This window comes from Phoenix dactylifera, chromosome 1, assembly GCF_051530095.1.
Source record: "Phoenix dactylifera cultivar Ajwa chromosome 1, Ajwa_hap1_PhDact_Kaust_v1.1, whole genome shotgun sequence".
Taxonomy (NCBI): domain Eukaryota; kingdom Viridiplantae; phylum Streptophyta; class Magnoliopsida; order Arecales; family Arecaceae; genus Phoenix; species Phoenix dactylifera.
Genome location: NC_143190.1, coordinates 20,204,174 through 20,218,758, shown reverse-complemented (window position 1 = coordinate 20,218,758; position 14,585 = coordinate 20,204,174). Strand labels below are relative to the sequence as shown.

At 37.6% G+C, this 14,585-nt stretch overlaps 1 protein-coding gene across 1 annotated transcript in view; it reads left to right on the top strand.

Moving 5' to 3' along the window:
* The window catches only part of LOC103720603 (histone deacetylase 15), a 65,355-nt gene that overhangs the window by 10,419 nt on the left and 40,351 nt on the right, over window positions 1–14,585 (top strand). The window contains exon 5 of the mRNA XM_088717698.2: window positions 11,105–11,166. Coding sequence (XP_088573824.2) covers window positions 11,105–11,166 — 62 coding nt within the window. The remainder of the gene's footprint in view (window positions 1–11,104; window positions 11,167–14,585) is intronic.

Below are 14,585 nucleotides of genomic sequence, written 5' to 3'. Positions count from 1 at the left end.
AATACACAAATTATTCTAAAAGATGCTATACCTAGTCTATAAAGAGTTGTTAAGACACCCACCTAGATACAAGATAGACATGAACAAATTAAGAACTTTAGTTTGAAATCGATAAGCAACTCAGAAATTGGTTCCTGTCGTCACTTAAACCATCCAATCTACTAATGTTATCACTCCCATGTATTGATAAATTAAAAGGAAAGCACAAAATCACAAATATTGAATTAAAAAAATCCAAAAAGAAACTTACAAAATTGCAAATACTAAATTAAAAAATACAATTCATTAAAATTACAAGAGAAACAAAACCTATGTAGAAATCCAAATATGAAGAAGGTAAAATCAGTTCCACACCTTATGTAATTAATTCTATCGACCTAAACCTACTTGGAACAATCTCAGAAGAACTAGTGTTATAGTTTTATGGTTTGGGAGACCCCATTTGAGGGAAGCACTCTTGGAAGGGAGGTGTTTGAGCTATGATCTATCTAATGGGAATTAGTGCCTAATTGATTGAGAAAAAAGGGGGATCGCAAGGATTTGGGAGTCTGTGATCATGATTCAGAGAAAAGAACTTATATTTTTAAGTTAGAGCCATGATTGCTAAAATCATATTTGGCTAAGCACTGCTAGAGGATTGATAAAGATATGATCAAATCCAATTATAAAATATTGATGGTTGCAATCCTTAATTGATAAAGATATGATCCAAATTGACCAGTAAGGTAGGTTGGATGAAGTTATGGGGAGTTTTGTACACAAGGTGTAATTGAAAAATCTCAAAGAGTTTTAAGGAATTATGATGGTGGTTGTCCTTTTTTTTTCTTTTCTTTTTGGGTGGGGGTGTTGTGTGGGGTGTTTGGTCCTGATTTATGAGGGTTTTGGCATACTGTTACAGAGGATAGTGCCATGAACTTTCTAGATCCTTAGCACGGCTGTTCCCACCAAAAAGGGGGGGACAAAAAAGAGAAGCCAGCAGGACTCCAACTACCTGGCCCCATTCTTCAAGACATAAATATGTAAAGTACAAGCCTTGTGGAAATGAGACTGATTAGACTTAGAAACTCAAGGTCTTCTTCTGTTGCTTACAACTACTGTGAATCTGTGATGGCCAGAAATCTCTTATTTCCTTTAATGTTAGTTTTGTGCATGAATGATGGTGCAAAGAATTCATCAACTTAATTTATTGTAGGATGAGAAATCCCCTTTGACTCAACCACCTTTTGCCCTCAAGTAAGTCTACAAAACACACATGGGATCGAATCTTTAAGAAGCTTGATGAATAGATTGCTTTATAGTCTTTGGAAAGAGATGTCCATATTTATATACACATATATGCATATGTGCACACGTATGTAGATGTACATATGTTTCATATATCTATATTAGTTTGTCCATATAAAACATATTTATGTGTCTAACATATGTATATATAAATACCCGTGCACAAGTACATATAAATAGTTAAATACATGTTTATGTATGCACATATATGTATACATTTATACACATATATGTTCGTAAATATGTACATATATACATGCACACATATATGTATGAAGAGTGCATATATATATATGTATATAGACATGTGTATGCATTATACATATATACATATATAGACATGTATCTGGAAACTTAACTTACGGGCTAATATTTGTACCTTATAATTCGAGGTTCGCCGAACCGGTATTGAAGGTCATATCGGCCAGCTATTAGTTTGGTACGGTACGGATCTGTATAATGCCATTTTGGGGCATATCAAAAACAGATAGAGGATGAGAGGGAGAAAAGGAGAGCGAGAGGCAGGAGGGGGGAGGGAGAGCGAGAGGGAGGGAGGGGGAGGGCCGATGGAAATCCTTACTCTAACCCTAGTGGAGTGAGATAGAGAGAGAGGGAGGGAGGGAGGAACTTACTGGAAACCCTCAAACATGAGGGGGGAGGTGCTCTTGGACTATCGCGAGCGGCCTAGGGGGGGGGATTGGATCCAATGCGAGCAAGCGGTGGCAGAGGTGGAGGGGGTAATAAGCAAATCGGCTGCATCTTGAATAGGTAGGCTGAAATGTGCCGATCCCCAACTAGTCTAGTTTAGCATGGTTCGGCCATCCTTGCTTCCTATAGTTCATTTGCCGTCATGATTATGCAAATGGAATTCAATCATAACTTGATTTTCAAACAATTTATCTCATTAGTTGTGGCTAGGTATACAAACTAAGAGGAACTTGATTCAATCATAACTTGATTCAGGAACTTGTAGGTAAGAAGGCTGCCTTGTATGTAATAAGTTTTGAAGCTTAAAAGGATGGTATCAAATGTGGATGGTAAAATATTATGTATGAAATGCATATCATGGAGCTAGTGGTGACACCAAGGTTTATAGTTTGGCATCGGATCGTGCACTGATATAGGTTTGGTTGGTATGTTACACCCTTATACGGCATATGGTACGTTGTTGGAGTTGGCAAAGCACATGTGTCATCTATCCGTATAGGCCTCATAATGTATTTATCCTATATTTGGTTGGTATGGTATGTCTGATACTAAGCAGTATGGAGTCGGTGTTGCGTAGCGAAGCAACCCAAGAGGGGGGGAGGGGGTGAATTGGGTTATTTCAAAAATTTCATTGATTATGTGCAGCGGCACAATAACTTTCGAAGGTGTATGTGATGTGCAATGATAAGTATAAGCAATAAATAAAGTAAAGAACGGAATGGACAATGTAAACAATTAAGGCACTACAAACATAAGAGATTTATGTCCCAACCTACTCCAGCTGAAACGAGTAACATTTTGACAAACTATCATTAGAAGTTTGAACAAAAATATTTTCAGAAATTTCTGCTTTTTCTGCAGGTTATAACCAGGAGCGGCCTTGTTATACGCCGCTCTTTCATTATCTAAAATCATTTGAAGTTTTTCTGAACTTAAAAGTAAATTTCTGTGTAATATGTTTCAATCTATCTACTTCCTTCTTTAAGTTCTGATTTTTCTTCTATTATTAGCATATTTTCCTTTGAAATTTCTTCCTTTTCATTAGCCGAACATTGTTTTTTCATTTTCAGATCTTTATTCCTCAGTCCTAGTTTCTTTAGTTCATCTAGAAGATCATAAAAGGCTTCTTGAAGTTCATCAAAAACAAAGTCGTTTGTTCAGAATTTACCTCATCCTCATAGGCCATGAGGCATAAGTTGGCTACATTGTGGGTGTTCTCATCCGAGCTTGAATCATTGCTATCACTCCACATAGCCATCATTGCCTTCTTGGCTTCTTGGAAGCTTTTTTGAGTATTGGACAATCCATTTTGAAGTGATCGAGCTTCTTGCGTTTATAGCATACAAGTGGCTACTCCTTTTCCTTTTCTTTGCTACCCTCTCTTTAGTCATTGGCCTCTTCCTCATTCCTTGACTTTTCTTTATGAATCTTCTGAATTTTTTGGTGACTAACGCCATTTTTTCATCATCTCCATTTTCAGATTGGTCCATTTCATCATCTTCTTGCTTCGTGGACTTGAGAGTTATTGTCTTTTTATTTTTTGATTCTTCTTCATGGTTAGCTCATGCATCATTAGCGAGCCAAGGAGCTCTTCCAATGGTAAATTGTTGAGATCCTTTGTTTCTTGAATTGCCGTGACATTTGCCTCCCACAATCTTGGCAATGACCTAAGTACATTTCTCACAAGATCACTACTAGAGTTAGACTTGCAGGACTTTTAAGACCATTGATAATATCAGTAGAACGAGTAAACATTTCAATAATTGACTCATTATATTCTCTTTTAAAATGCTTATATGTAGGTAGAAGCATGTTGATTTTAGATCCTTTGACTTGGTTAGTACCTTCGTGAGTTACCTCCAGTCTATCCGAAATCTCTTTTGCAGAATTTCAAGTTGAAATAATATTAAATTCATTTGCGTCTAAAGAATAATACAAGATGTTTATGGCTTTAGTATTGAGTTGAGCCATTTTCTTGTCAAACTCATTCAATTACTTTCAGGCTTGAAAGAGTGCATACCATCAATCAATTTTGTGGGTGTGTATAGTCCATTGATTTTGATACTTCAATATTATAATCGAGTGCTTGAATAAAAATTTTCATACGTGCCTTTCAATAGGTATAGTTTGTACCATTGAAAAGAGAAGATCTATTAATAGATTGTCCCTTGGCAAGAGAAGATCCTATTTGGGTTGCTATCAATCTTTAACTCTTGACATTTAGATCAAAGAGGAGCTAGAGTACCAAGCTTTGTTACCACATTATATATGTACTCCCTCTTTTTGGGATCATCAATCAAAGAAAACCATACATAGCACAAAGGGTGGACATGTGATAAATGAGATAAGATACAAAGTCATCCATAAAGATAGTGCATAATATATATAAAAATATCATCCATAACATATATTCGAAGCATGATACTAAAAACAAAGTCACAAACAACAAACATTTATTCAAGATACATAAGAACTATGTTTAGAATTAGAAGAAGCTCAATCCTCGTCAGATGAAGAAGATATTTTCTGGTGAACAAATGATCTAGATAAGGTACTAGCCAAGGTCTGCTGAACCGATATTGGGACCCGTATCAGTCGGTAGCTGGTACATTCTGTACCGAACCGGTACGGTTATGGGTAGGGCATGCTGGTTCCGTACCTACACGCCTATTTTTTTAGTTTTCAAGAATATTTAATTGGCAATCACTTTTTTTGAACTTTTTTAATGATTTTAAGTCTAATTTGATATTTTTATGATCCCGGTTTAATTTAGATGATGCATCTTATTTCTTTAAAATGATACAAATCAAAGAAATGATACAAATCATAAAATAATTAGTGAGATGCTACATTCTACAGTAAACAACATAAAATATTCTCAAATTAAGTAGTACCATGAAAATTAAAAATTATATGTCAGCGTGTAGATCGTCCATAGATCTACAATATATAAAAAATTAAGCCTAAATCGAAAATTTTGGCATCTCTTCTTATTTTGCAATTTTTGAGCTATTTTTTAAATCCTTCAAGAAAAGAGGGAATGAGAATGGATCTTTTTTCTGATAGTCTGAATTGGTATTTTTTTTGGTGTATTTGGGAAAAAGAAGCGGCGATTTGAGCAGCCGCTTAAAAGCATCAGGTGGAGTCCACAGTGTCAACTTGGTGTGGAACCAGATTGACTCGGTGCGAACCGGCTGGTTAGCATCGAGTCTGCACCGAACTGACTGGTTTCGGCCGGTTTTGGTCAGTTTCGACTGGTTCAGACACTTACCAGCTAGTTCTGGTCGGTAAAGGACCGGTTTTGACTGTCTTGGTAGAGGTTCCGGCCGGTACGGGGCCCAAACTGAATGTATTACGCGAACCGACCCGGTTTCGCACCGGATCGGTTCGGCACTGCCCAAGCTGGGCGGTTCGTCCCGGTTTAGTAGACATTGGTACCAGCTTTCCAGCTTCTAGTCCTGGTAAAAGGCCTAATGCTGATGAAGGGATGAGAAGGATCGGAAAATGATGGTTGGAAGAGATGGTAAGCAAGTTTACTGGGTTGACTGGGAGGGCTAATGGTGATAGTGGAAGTCCTAGATGCTACAGAAGCTCTAGCAGAAGTGGTAAGGACCTCAAGCTGTCTGATCAATCCACCCATAGACTGAAGAAGAGAAGCAATGCTTGATGTGATCGAGTCCCTCGAGCCTTGCACCTTCTCTCGCAGCAGCCAATTGTCTGACTCGATCAAGCTTCTAAGTCTCTCAGCTTTTGCGATCAACTTTGATAAATGAATGCTTTCATCCTGATCAGATCGAGCTACTTGTCTCTATCCTCTCACCTTAGGCTCCAGATTTGTCACTCTTCCACATAAGATGGTGACCAAAGTTCGAAGCAAGCTCGATACTCTAATCGGCCAGCATCTGAGTGAAAGTGGAAATATGACGCACAACAGTCATATCCGACAAAGTAGTCATAGAAGAACCCTTTGCACTAAGTGTCGACCCCTCATGGGCGATGGCCCTAATTTAAGGCAACCCGACCTTGATTTCTTTATTTCTTCCCTTCCCAAATAGAGTTTTTGCCCCCTTCAAATGGCCAAAAATCAAATTAATCTTCCCTCTATCCTTCAAATCTACTGTTCCCATTTCGATTTCTTGGGTTTCTAGCTTCCTATTTGCTTTCCATGACTCCAAAGAAGAAAATTCGTCAAAGAAGAAAATCTTTCGAAGGGCATGAAGAAGGGAGTAGAAAGAAGGAATGGGCCGAGCGTTTGTCACCTCCTCGAGCTGGACTTTGTTCTTCCCACCATTCTGAGTCATCTTTCTTATAGAGAACGCCCAGTAAGGTACCTCTTGCCACTCGTAATGTTACTATTGGCATAAACATTGATTTTGCATTTTTAGAGAGTGAGGGATTCTCTATGGGAGAGAGAATCGAGGCCCAAGGATGGGAACATATGTGTAGCTCTAAGTACCTACTTTTTCCGACCTCGTGATAAGTAGCGTGGTGTTAGTTATTAAGGGAGTTGAGATTGAATTAGATAGCTACGTGTTGGGACACATATTTTATTTGCTTGGTCATGATGCGCTCTTGGATAGGTCGGAAAAGAGTCGTATCGAGCTCTAGGGTATTTCAAGTAGGGAGGATGTGACAGAGTATGAGAAGGTGGAGGCGAATCAACTGGGTATTGAGATGAGACTTATGTATCTGAAGACAAGAAGATTTGAGTTTGTATCTGAGCGGGACATATGTATTATGTATCATATTATCAAAGAGATTCCTCTGAACTTATATGCCCTAATGTTGCAGCAGATGCACGACGATTTATGACTCGGTCAAAAACCTTGTCGTTTTATGGTATGGTTCTCATCTTGATGTTTGGACAGTATGATATTGATTTTGAAGGGGAGACCACATGTGATTTGATGTATTCAGATACATATGAGATACAACAAGATAAACAGTCAATGGGTTAAGAGAAGAGGAGCTGGAAGAGACGACAGAGATGAGGATGACAGAGCTAAGGCGAAGTCACCACCATCACCTTTAAAGAGCCGTACCTAGTAGACTTAGTCCTGAGTTCTACTTTTCTACCAAGTGGGAGGCCGGACCTTCCATAGTCAGAAGTAAGTCAGAGCAATAGGCAACATTTGAGCACGTATACTTTTGATACTTTTCAGTTTGAGTCGCATACTCACCAGTGAAAGAGCAGTTCACGACCTATATTCGTCAGGCTGGATGATGATCAGCGTAGACCATCTCTAACCATATGGCTGCTATATTGCTATTAGCCAGAGATCCAACGTAGGAAAAGAGTGCAAAGGGTTCTTCTATGGCTCCTTCGTCAGATATTGTGCCTCATATTTCCACTATCACTCAAATGTTGGCCGATCAGAGTATTGAGGTTGCTTCGAACTTGGTCGCCATCCTATGTGAGAGAGTGATAGATCTAGAGTCTGAGGTGAGAGGATAGAGATGGGCAGGATGAGAGCATTCAGTTGTCAGAGCTCATCATAGAGGCTGGGAGTCTCAGGCTCAGGCATTTGGCAGCTGCGAGAGGAGATGAGAGGCTCGAACGACTAATTCACATCAAGTATTGCTTCTCTTCCTCAGCCCTTAGGCAGATTGGTCGGACAGCTTGAGAGGCCCTTACTGCTTATGCAACAGCTAGGACTCCCACTACCACTATCAGGCCTCCTGGTCAATCCAATTAGCCTAGTTTCCATGCTTCTTGCCAAGGTTTGTTGTCTCGGTGGATCCTATACAAGTATCATTCTATTATAGTGTTGGTACGCGGTATAGTACGGGATGATTAGGCGCGTACTTAGTGTCAATACGATAGGAGATTGCATACCGGTTCGGTGCCGATAGGATATGGTACGTCTGATATGGCAAACCTTGATTCCATCCATCATCTTTCGGACCTTCTCATCCCTTCATTGTTTTGACTGATGGACATCCAAGGGTCGACTTCTAGCCAACTAGAATCGGCTCTCATGTTTCAAAAACCTTCAATCACCTTTGAACTTGTCTCCAACTTTGAAAATTTGATCCCTCGAGTTTTTCTATGCTTCTCTAAATGTTCAAGCTTCTAAGGCTTCTTTGGAAAACATCTTAAATTGCTCCAAAAACACACAAGCATTAGTAACCTACTCAATTGTCTTGTAATCATCAAAATCAATCCCTTAGGTCAACAGTTGGTACTGAAAATATTGGAAAAGAAAACTCCAAGAACTCATCACAACATTTCTAGCTTGTGAGGCTAGTTTCTCACACAAGCTAGCAGTTGATGTTGTAATTGAGTATATTGTAGGGACATAGTACTCAATCTTTTTCTAGCTTGGTTGGTGGTGCTCATATTCTTTTATTAACTCCAGTTATCAATATAATGAACAAAGTGGTTCTGGTTTTTCAAATGTCATTAAGAAGTCTAAAGCTTTTCTGGTTTAGATAAAATATGACATCAAGGGGGGACTAAATCAAGAAATTAATTGGTTTATTGGGCACTTGTCTACCTTTCAAGTTATTCTTAACCAAGAGGATATTGTGAAATGTTGCTGGATACTGAAGCAGTTCCTACCCCAGTCAATTCATAATGATTGCATCCTTAGTTTTATAATAATGGAGTGGAAACAATCTCCGACTTTCAGTCTTTACGTGGGATGTGCATTCATGAAAGAGAAATATTGGAGCATCTTTTTCTTCTTCTTCTTCTTCTCTCTCTCTCTTAAATATTTTGTCGTTACGAGCATGTTAACAATCTGGAATGGGTTTATCCAAACTTGAGGTCGTCTATCAATAATGCCTTTCTCCCATCAGAGACATACTGATATAATAATAATGGTATGGAGTGCTATTTAATTTTATTCTCTTTACTGATTTGGCAACAAAGGCCTTTCTCGGGCGTTTGAACACAATAGATACTTGTAGATTTGAGAAATGATTTAATTTGTAAACTTGTTATTAAAGTAAATATATCTGCAATTTCTTTTGCAGGCGGGATCTTTTTGAGCATTCAAACTTGATCATAGATTAGGTGACTTGTCTTATTACCTATCTTTTCTGTCCTCATCAGGAGTCCCTGTTTTTATCCTTTTATTTTGTATTTCTTCCTAATTAATTATGTCTTCTTTTTGCAGAATTTAAGAGTCTGTATATCTTAATACTCTTCTGTGGTTGTGAGCTTCGGCCTTAGGAGTGGTTGAGTGAAATGTCTATTTTTCCTTGATGGGTTGATAGTGAAATCTGCCAAGCAATAATATTGGAAGGTCTTGCATTAGCCAAAGCGGTTTTAAAGGAAAATGGAAATGAGAGAGAGAAAGGAAGATATAATGCCCTCTTAGGCCTGTCAAAATGGGTTAAGTTTTCACTTGAACATGGCGCAATTAACTCAAATTTGGATCTCATAATTAACCCACTTACTAGATTTATGATTTAACCTGGGTACCTGACTACAAAATTGGTCGGGCTCAATTTGGGATTGACCTGAGCTGATAAACATTATGTAATGGATTTTTATTTCTATATTTGTAAATCTCTTTTGTTTTGAATCTGCATTTTCGAAACCCTTCTCCAAATGTGCCCAAATTCCATCTCCCCCTAATACTGTTCCTCCCAATTTTACCTTCAATCTCTATAGCCACTGACAGCAAGTAACTAGCAACAACATCAGCAGCCACCAAAGACCGGGTGCCTCTATTCCTTTATCATTTGCTCCCTCCTCCCTCTTTCTTTCTGTCTCTTCTTTTTCTCTGCCCTCTTTCTCACTAGCCACCAGTTTGTATTTTGTAACTGTTGCTTGCTCCTTGATGGCAAGCCCTTCTAGTTTTGTTGGATCTAATTTCACATGTCTTGATCCTTGATTTTATAGAAGCACGGGTTGGAGGGGAAATAACAGAGAAAAAAAATTGTTAGTGAATAATCATGGATATTAAAGGATTTTGTGCTAAAAAAAACTTCTATTACTACACCTTTTGGCTTGGAGATAGCAAGGCATTGATAGAGAGGGGCATGGTGGTTGACTGTGCCACCCCTTTATAGAGGAAAATAAGATGACAAGAAGATCCAACCCATCCGCCACCCTTCGTCTTCCGTTACTCTACAGCTCCCTCTCTCTCAACCGCAACCCCACTCATACAAACAAAGAAAGATAAAAAGGGGGAGTGGGTAAAAAAAAAAGAAGGGGAAAGTTGATTACTTCAAGTTGGCTAATTGGGTTGACAACTGGAATTTTGGTTGGGTCGCGTTGGTTGCATAAAAGTTTTAAAACATCTGCATGGTGAGGTTGACCTTTACCGATCTTGAACCCTAGCCATTTACAAGCCTGACCCTGTGTCTCTTTTACTAATCTAATGTCAAATCCATCCTAATTCCTAAGTTCTAGCCTTGAAAGACTTTTCACCACTTTCTTAAGAATGTAACTGTTCATATGAATGATGTCGTTGCATGAAAGGTAAATAAACTCCACTAAAACATCTCAAAGCAAAGCATACAACAAGATCAGTTGGTCTAATTCCAGGGTAGCTGTCTCCAGTTTTTAATATGTATCTATTGACCATTTTGCATTATGTATATATGTTGCAGACATTGAGAATGCTGAACCAACTTCTATTGCCATCTCTTCAGCCGAGCATTTGGATATTGTCATGCTTAATTTTTCACCAATATTGATTGCTATGACTATTACCTTCCTTTAACATCTAGGGAAGAAGCTAGAGGAAATACACTGTGTTTATTGTTTAGTGGTTTGTGAGATTTGGATGGATTTTTGGTTGACATTCATATGGTTAATATTTTTGAGTAAGTGAACATGGTGAATTTTTGACTATATATGTCTTCGTTTTTTTTTTTAACAATTAACACTATGGTCCAATTTGCTCTAAGTTGAATATGTTGGATCTATGTTTATGCTTATAATAAATGATTTGGTGATCAAGGTTACTTTTATTGTCCTTACACTTTTGCCATTTTAGTAAGATTAGTTTGTTTTAGTAGAAGTAAAAAGCCTATCCAATAATGTTGCCATCCTTTCTAGGATTCATGAAGACAAGTGCCAATTTCATAGAACATTTTGCCAATATTTCTTTTTCTTTTTCTTTTTTTGTTTACATGATTGCAATCTGTTATGCAGATTCATCCTCAGAAACTTGTACAGCCATAGGTTTTGATGAGAGAATGTTGCTTCATTCTGAGGTATCCATATGTCTTACTTTGTTTGTGAATATGATGTTTAATTCAACAACTGTCTCTATGTGGGTATTGGTGTATCTCCTCTAGTTTTGTTTGTGGGTCTTCTGACTTCTGGGATCCTTCCTGCCACTTTTAGCTCTTAATTGCCTCATAACCAAGGTTCCAATGTATGTATTCTTTTGGTACCTTGGACCATGCCTACCAGTTGGACAGTCAGCTTTACCATATTTCCTGCAATAAGCAGTGCCTTAGTAACCATAACCTTTTCTAGTAACTCTACATCATCAACACGATTTGCTTCAGGACATGCATGTTGAGGGTTTAAATTTCAGGTAACTTTAGCTTGTTTAAATTTTTTCTTTGCAAACTTTGGCCATTTTATTTAAAGGATCCCCACATAGGCCTTCTTTGTTCTTCATTGCTTAAGTTCATGCTATCTCGGTACATCCTGTTCACTTAGTCACCAATTAGTTTTATTATATAAGTTCCCATGCTGCAATACTTGTCAATTCTAATTTTTCTATATTAACTGTATGGCCAGAAACCACTTCTTTCTTTTCTTGTCTTATACATATGTTGGATGCTTGCACTCTTCTGACCAGCCAACATTTTAACCCGTCAAACAATCTTGGCCTTATTGCTGCCCCTATTCAGTTTTTCCTTGAACATGTGGAAGCTTGTCTCCTTCTCTTGTTGATTTAAAATGCCTATCCTCTTTTCTCAAAACTCTTGTAAAAATATATTTCAGATAATAAAGTAATTAGTTATTTTTTTTGGGCATGGATAATTAGTAATTAATTATGTCAATTTTTTCTCAGCTCAATTGTTTTTGGGACTTGTATCATTAAGCTTCTTTTCATTGCAGCAGGATGGCATCTATCATTGTTGCCATTTTGTCAATTAAGATTGCATCTATAAATAATATGAACTATGGATGGTCCCTGTGAATCAAGAATCAACTGTTGATGACATACCTAAAGATGTCAAGGAGTAATCTTGTTAGCACTTAGCAGTATCTCATGCAACTTGAAACAAATTTGTTGGTTCTCTTGTTGAGTTTAGCTTTGTAACCTTTGATATATTATAATTTTTACCAATGAGCACGTCACTCTTCTTTATAAAGCTCTCCATCATTTTATAAGAGGCTAGTCGGTTGACGTTCCTAGCATAATATTTGAATTGCTTGGAAAATCTTTATCCATCATCTTCATCCTTAGTCAGCCATCCATGGATGTTATATATAATCTTGTTTCTGTGAAATGAAATATATGTTTGTTATGCCCAAAATGTGTTTCTACCAATATGGATTTACTCGATGGACATCATGTTACAACAGCAACTCTAACTACTCACATAACCTTTTTTTAATCATATGTTACTGGAGGATCCCAAGTTTTAAGGTCCATTTTCACAAACATGACTTGGATTAATTATAGATGATTTTGGATTTACAATGGTGGCTGAATTATTTTGTAAAGCTAAATCTTTCATGGTATTTATATTCTTCTAGTTTAAGCTCCTCGGTTCCTTGATTGTTGGTGTTGCATCATTCTTTCTTTTCCAGCTATGCCTTTTACTTATCGTAGGAGCTGATTAAGAGTGTCTCGTTCTTTACGGTGCATTTTGTTTCATCTCTTGTGAAGTACATATGGAAAGATAGCCCACTAGGTGCACATCTATTTAAAAAGGCCTGGACTGTGGTTATGAACTCTCATATCACCATCAAAAAGAAAAAGAGTTCTCGTTTGATGTGCGTTCCATGTTTTAATATGGTATGAACTAGCAATTTGAAAGTTGGCATTAGGTTCCTGAGCCCAAATGTTGTATTGACTTGATTCTTGAGCTTATTGAATAACCTAATTTAAAATGTGATCTGATTTAGCCCCCAGAGCTCAGATGTGGTACGAGCTAAGGTTTCAGCAATTGACTAAGTGGGTTATTGTTCCTAGTTGGCCCCAAATTCCAACTACGGTATGGATTGATGGACCAAACTTCAAACATCCAATGCGTTATCAGCTATTCAAGTAGTTTAATTTGATTTAATGAAGGCTTGGAAGGACCAAAGTTCTAAATTTTGAGGATTAGGGCTAGATTGGCTGTTGATTTGTACACTATTGAGTATTGACTATATGCTGTATTGTACTATGTATCTTATGAGCAAATATATTGGCTAATCATTGACAGCTAGGTTTGGTTGGTACACCCTTGATACAGCTTGTTGTGGCCTTCAAATTGCTTTTGCCTTTTTTCTATCATGCCCTTGACCCAAGAGCCCAAGGCTGGAGAGATGTCAACCGCCGCATTCTCATACGACAAAGCCCTCCAGGCATGCAAGACATTTAACTTGTAAATCAAACATACTACAAGATAATAAACACATAGACAATCAGCAGTACAAAGTCAGAGCAACCTACATTCTCCAAAAATAATAATTTAACATCTCCAAAATCCATCCTGATCTCAGAAATTATACGTAAGGTTTGAACTCCAAACAGTTCATGACTAAAAAGAATCCTCAATAGATTTCAGTAAATAAACTGTAAAGATAAGTTCAGTCCACAGTAGAGACCAGGCTTTGCGTCTAAACATGCTCCCAGAACTATGCCTCACTAGCCTCAAAGCCTCTAGATCCGTAAAGATGGGAAAACCAAAATAATAAGATCCATGGCCTAGTAACTAACAAATTACCTTATTTAGTTAGATCATATATAGATGAGAAAACAAGTAATTAGACACTAATTCCAGAAAATTGCATTGGAATTACATTTGTAAAACTTTTGAGCAGTTACAATCTAGCTTATGAAAACAATCAATAATTTTAAGTATTTAACAATTCATAATTTATAAAAGAGATAGAATAGATAGATAGTACTAAAAGCATCATTATGCATATGAACGGGCTTTAAAATATATAGATTGAGTTTCTTGCTACCATTGAGACGCAATGTACGTAGACGGATGTTCTGAAAAACTGAAGAAACAAGGAGAAAGGAAAATGGTAAGGTAACAGGACTATGAGAGAAAGGGCTTTTGTGGTTCCAAGGAAAGAAGAAAACCTTATCTATAAGTCTCTCTTTCCTTTTTTTCCTTCTTGAAAGAAAAGCCCTGATCTAGCTGTAATTTTGGATTATATATAACCCAGAGAATTATGCAATGCTCTCCATTAGCTGCCCAAATATTTAGTCATATGCTACCAATAGCCGAGGATTCCTGACTGAGTTTTAGTGAATTTTTGGGAAGACTTGGTTGTCTTCATGTTTTGCGGCATGGGAAGACAGTCCATGGTTCCAAGTCCATAAGGTGCGCTATTGTGTATTGCCGAGCTCTTATGCCAGGCCATTAGTTTAGGCCACATCTTTAGTGTTGGTTGTTCTATTATCAGTAGGTCATCCATGATCCTAGGCCATTGAAAGGGAAGAATC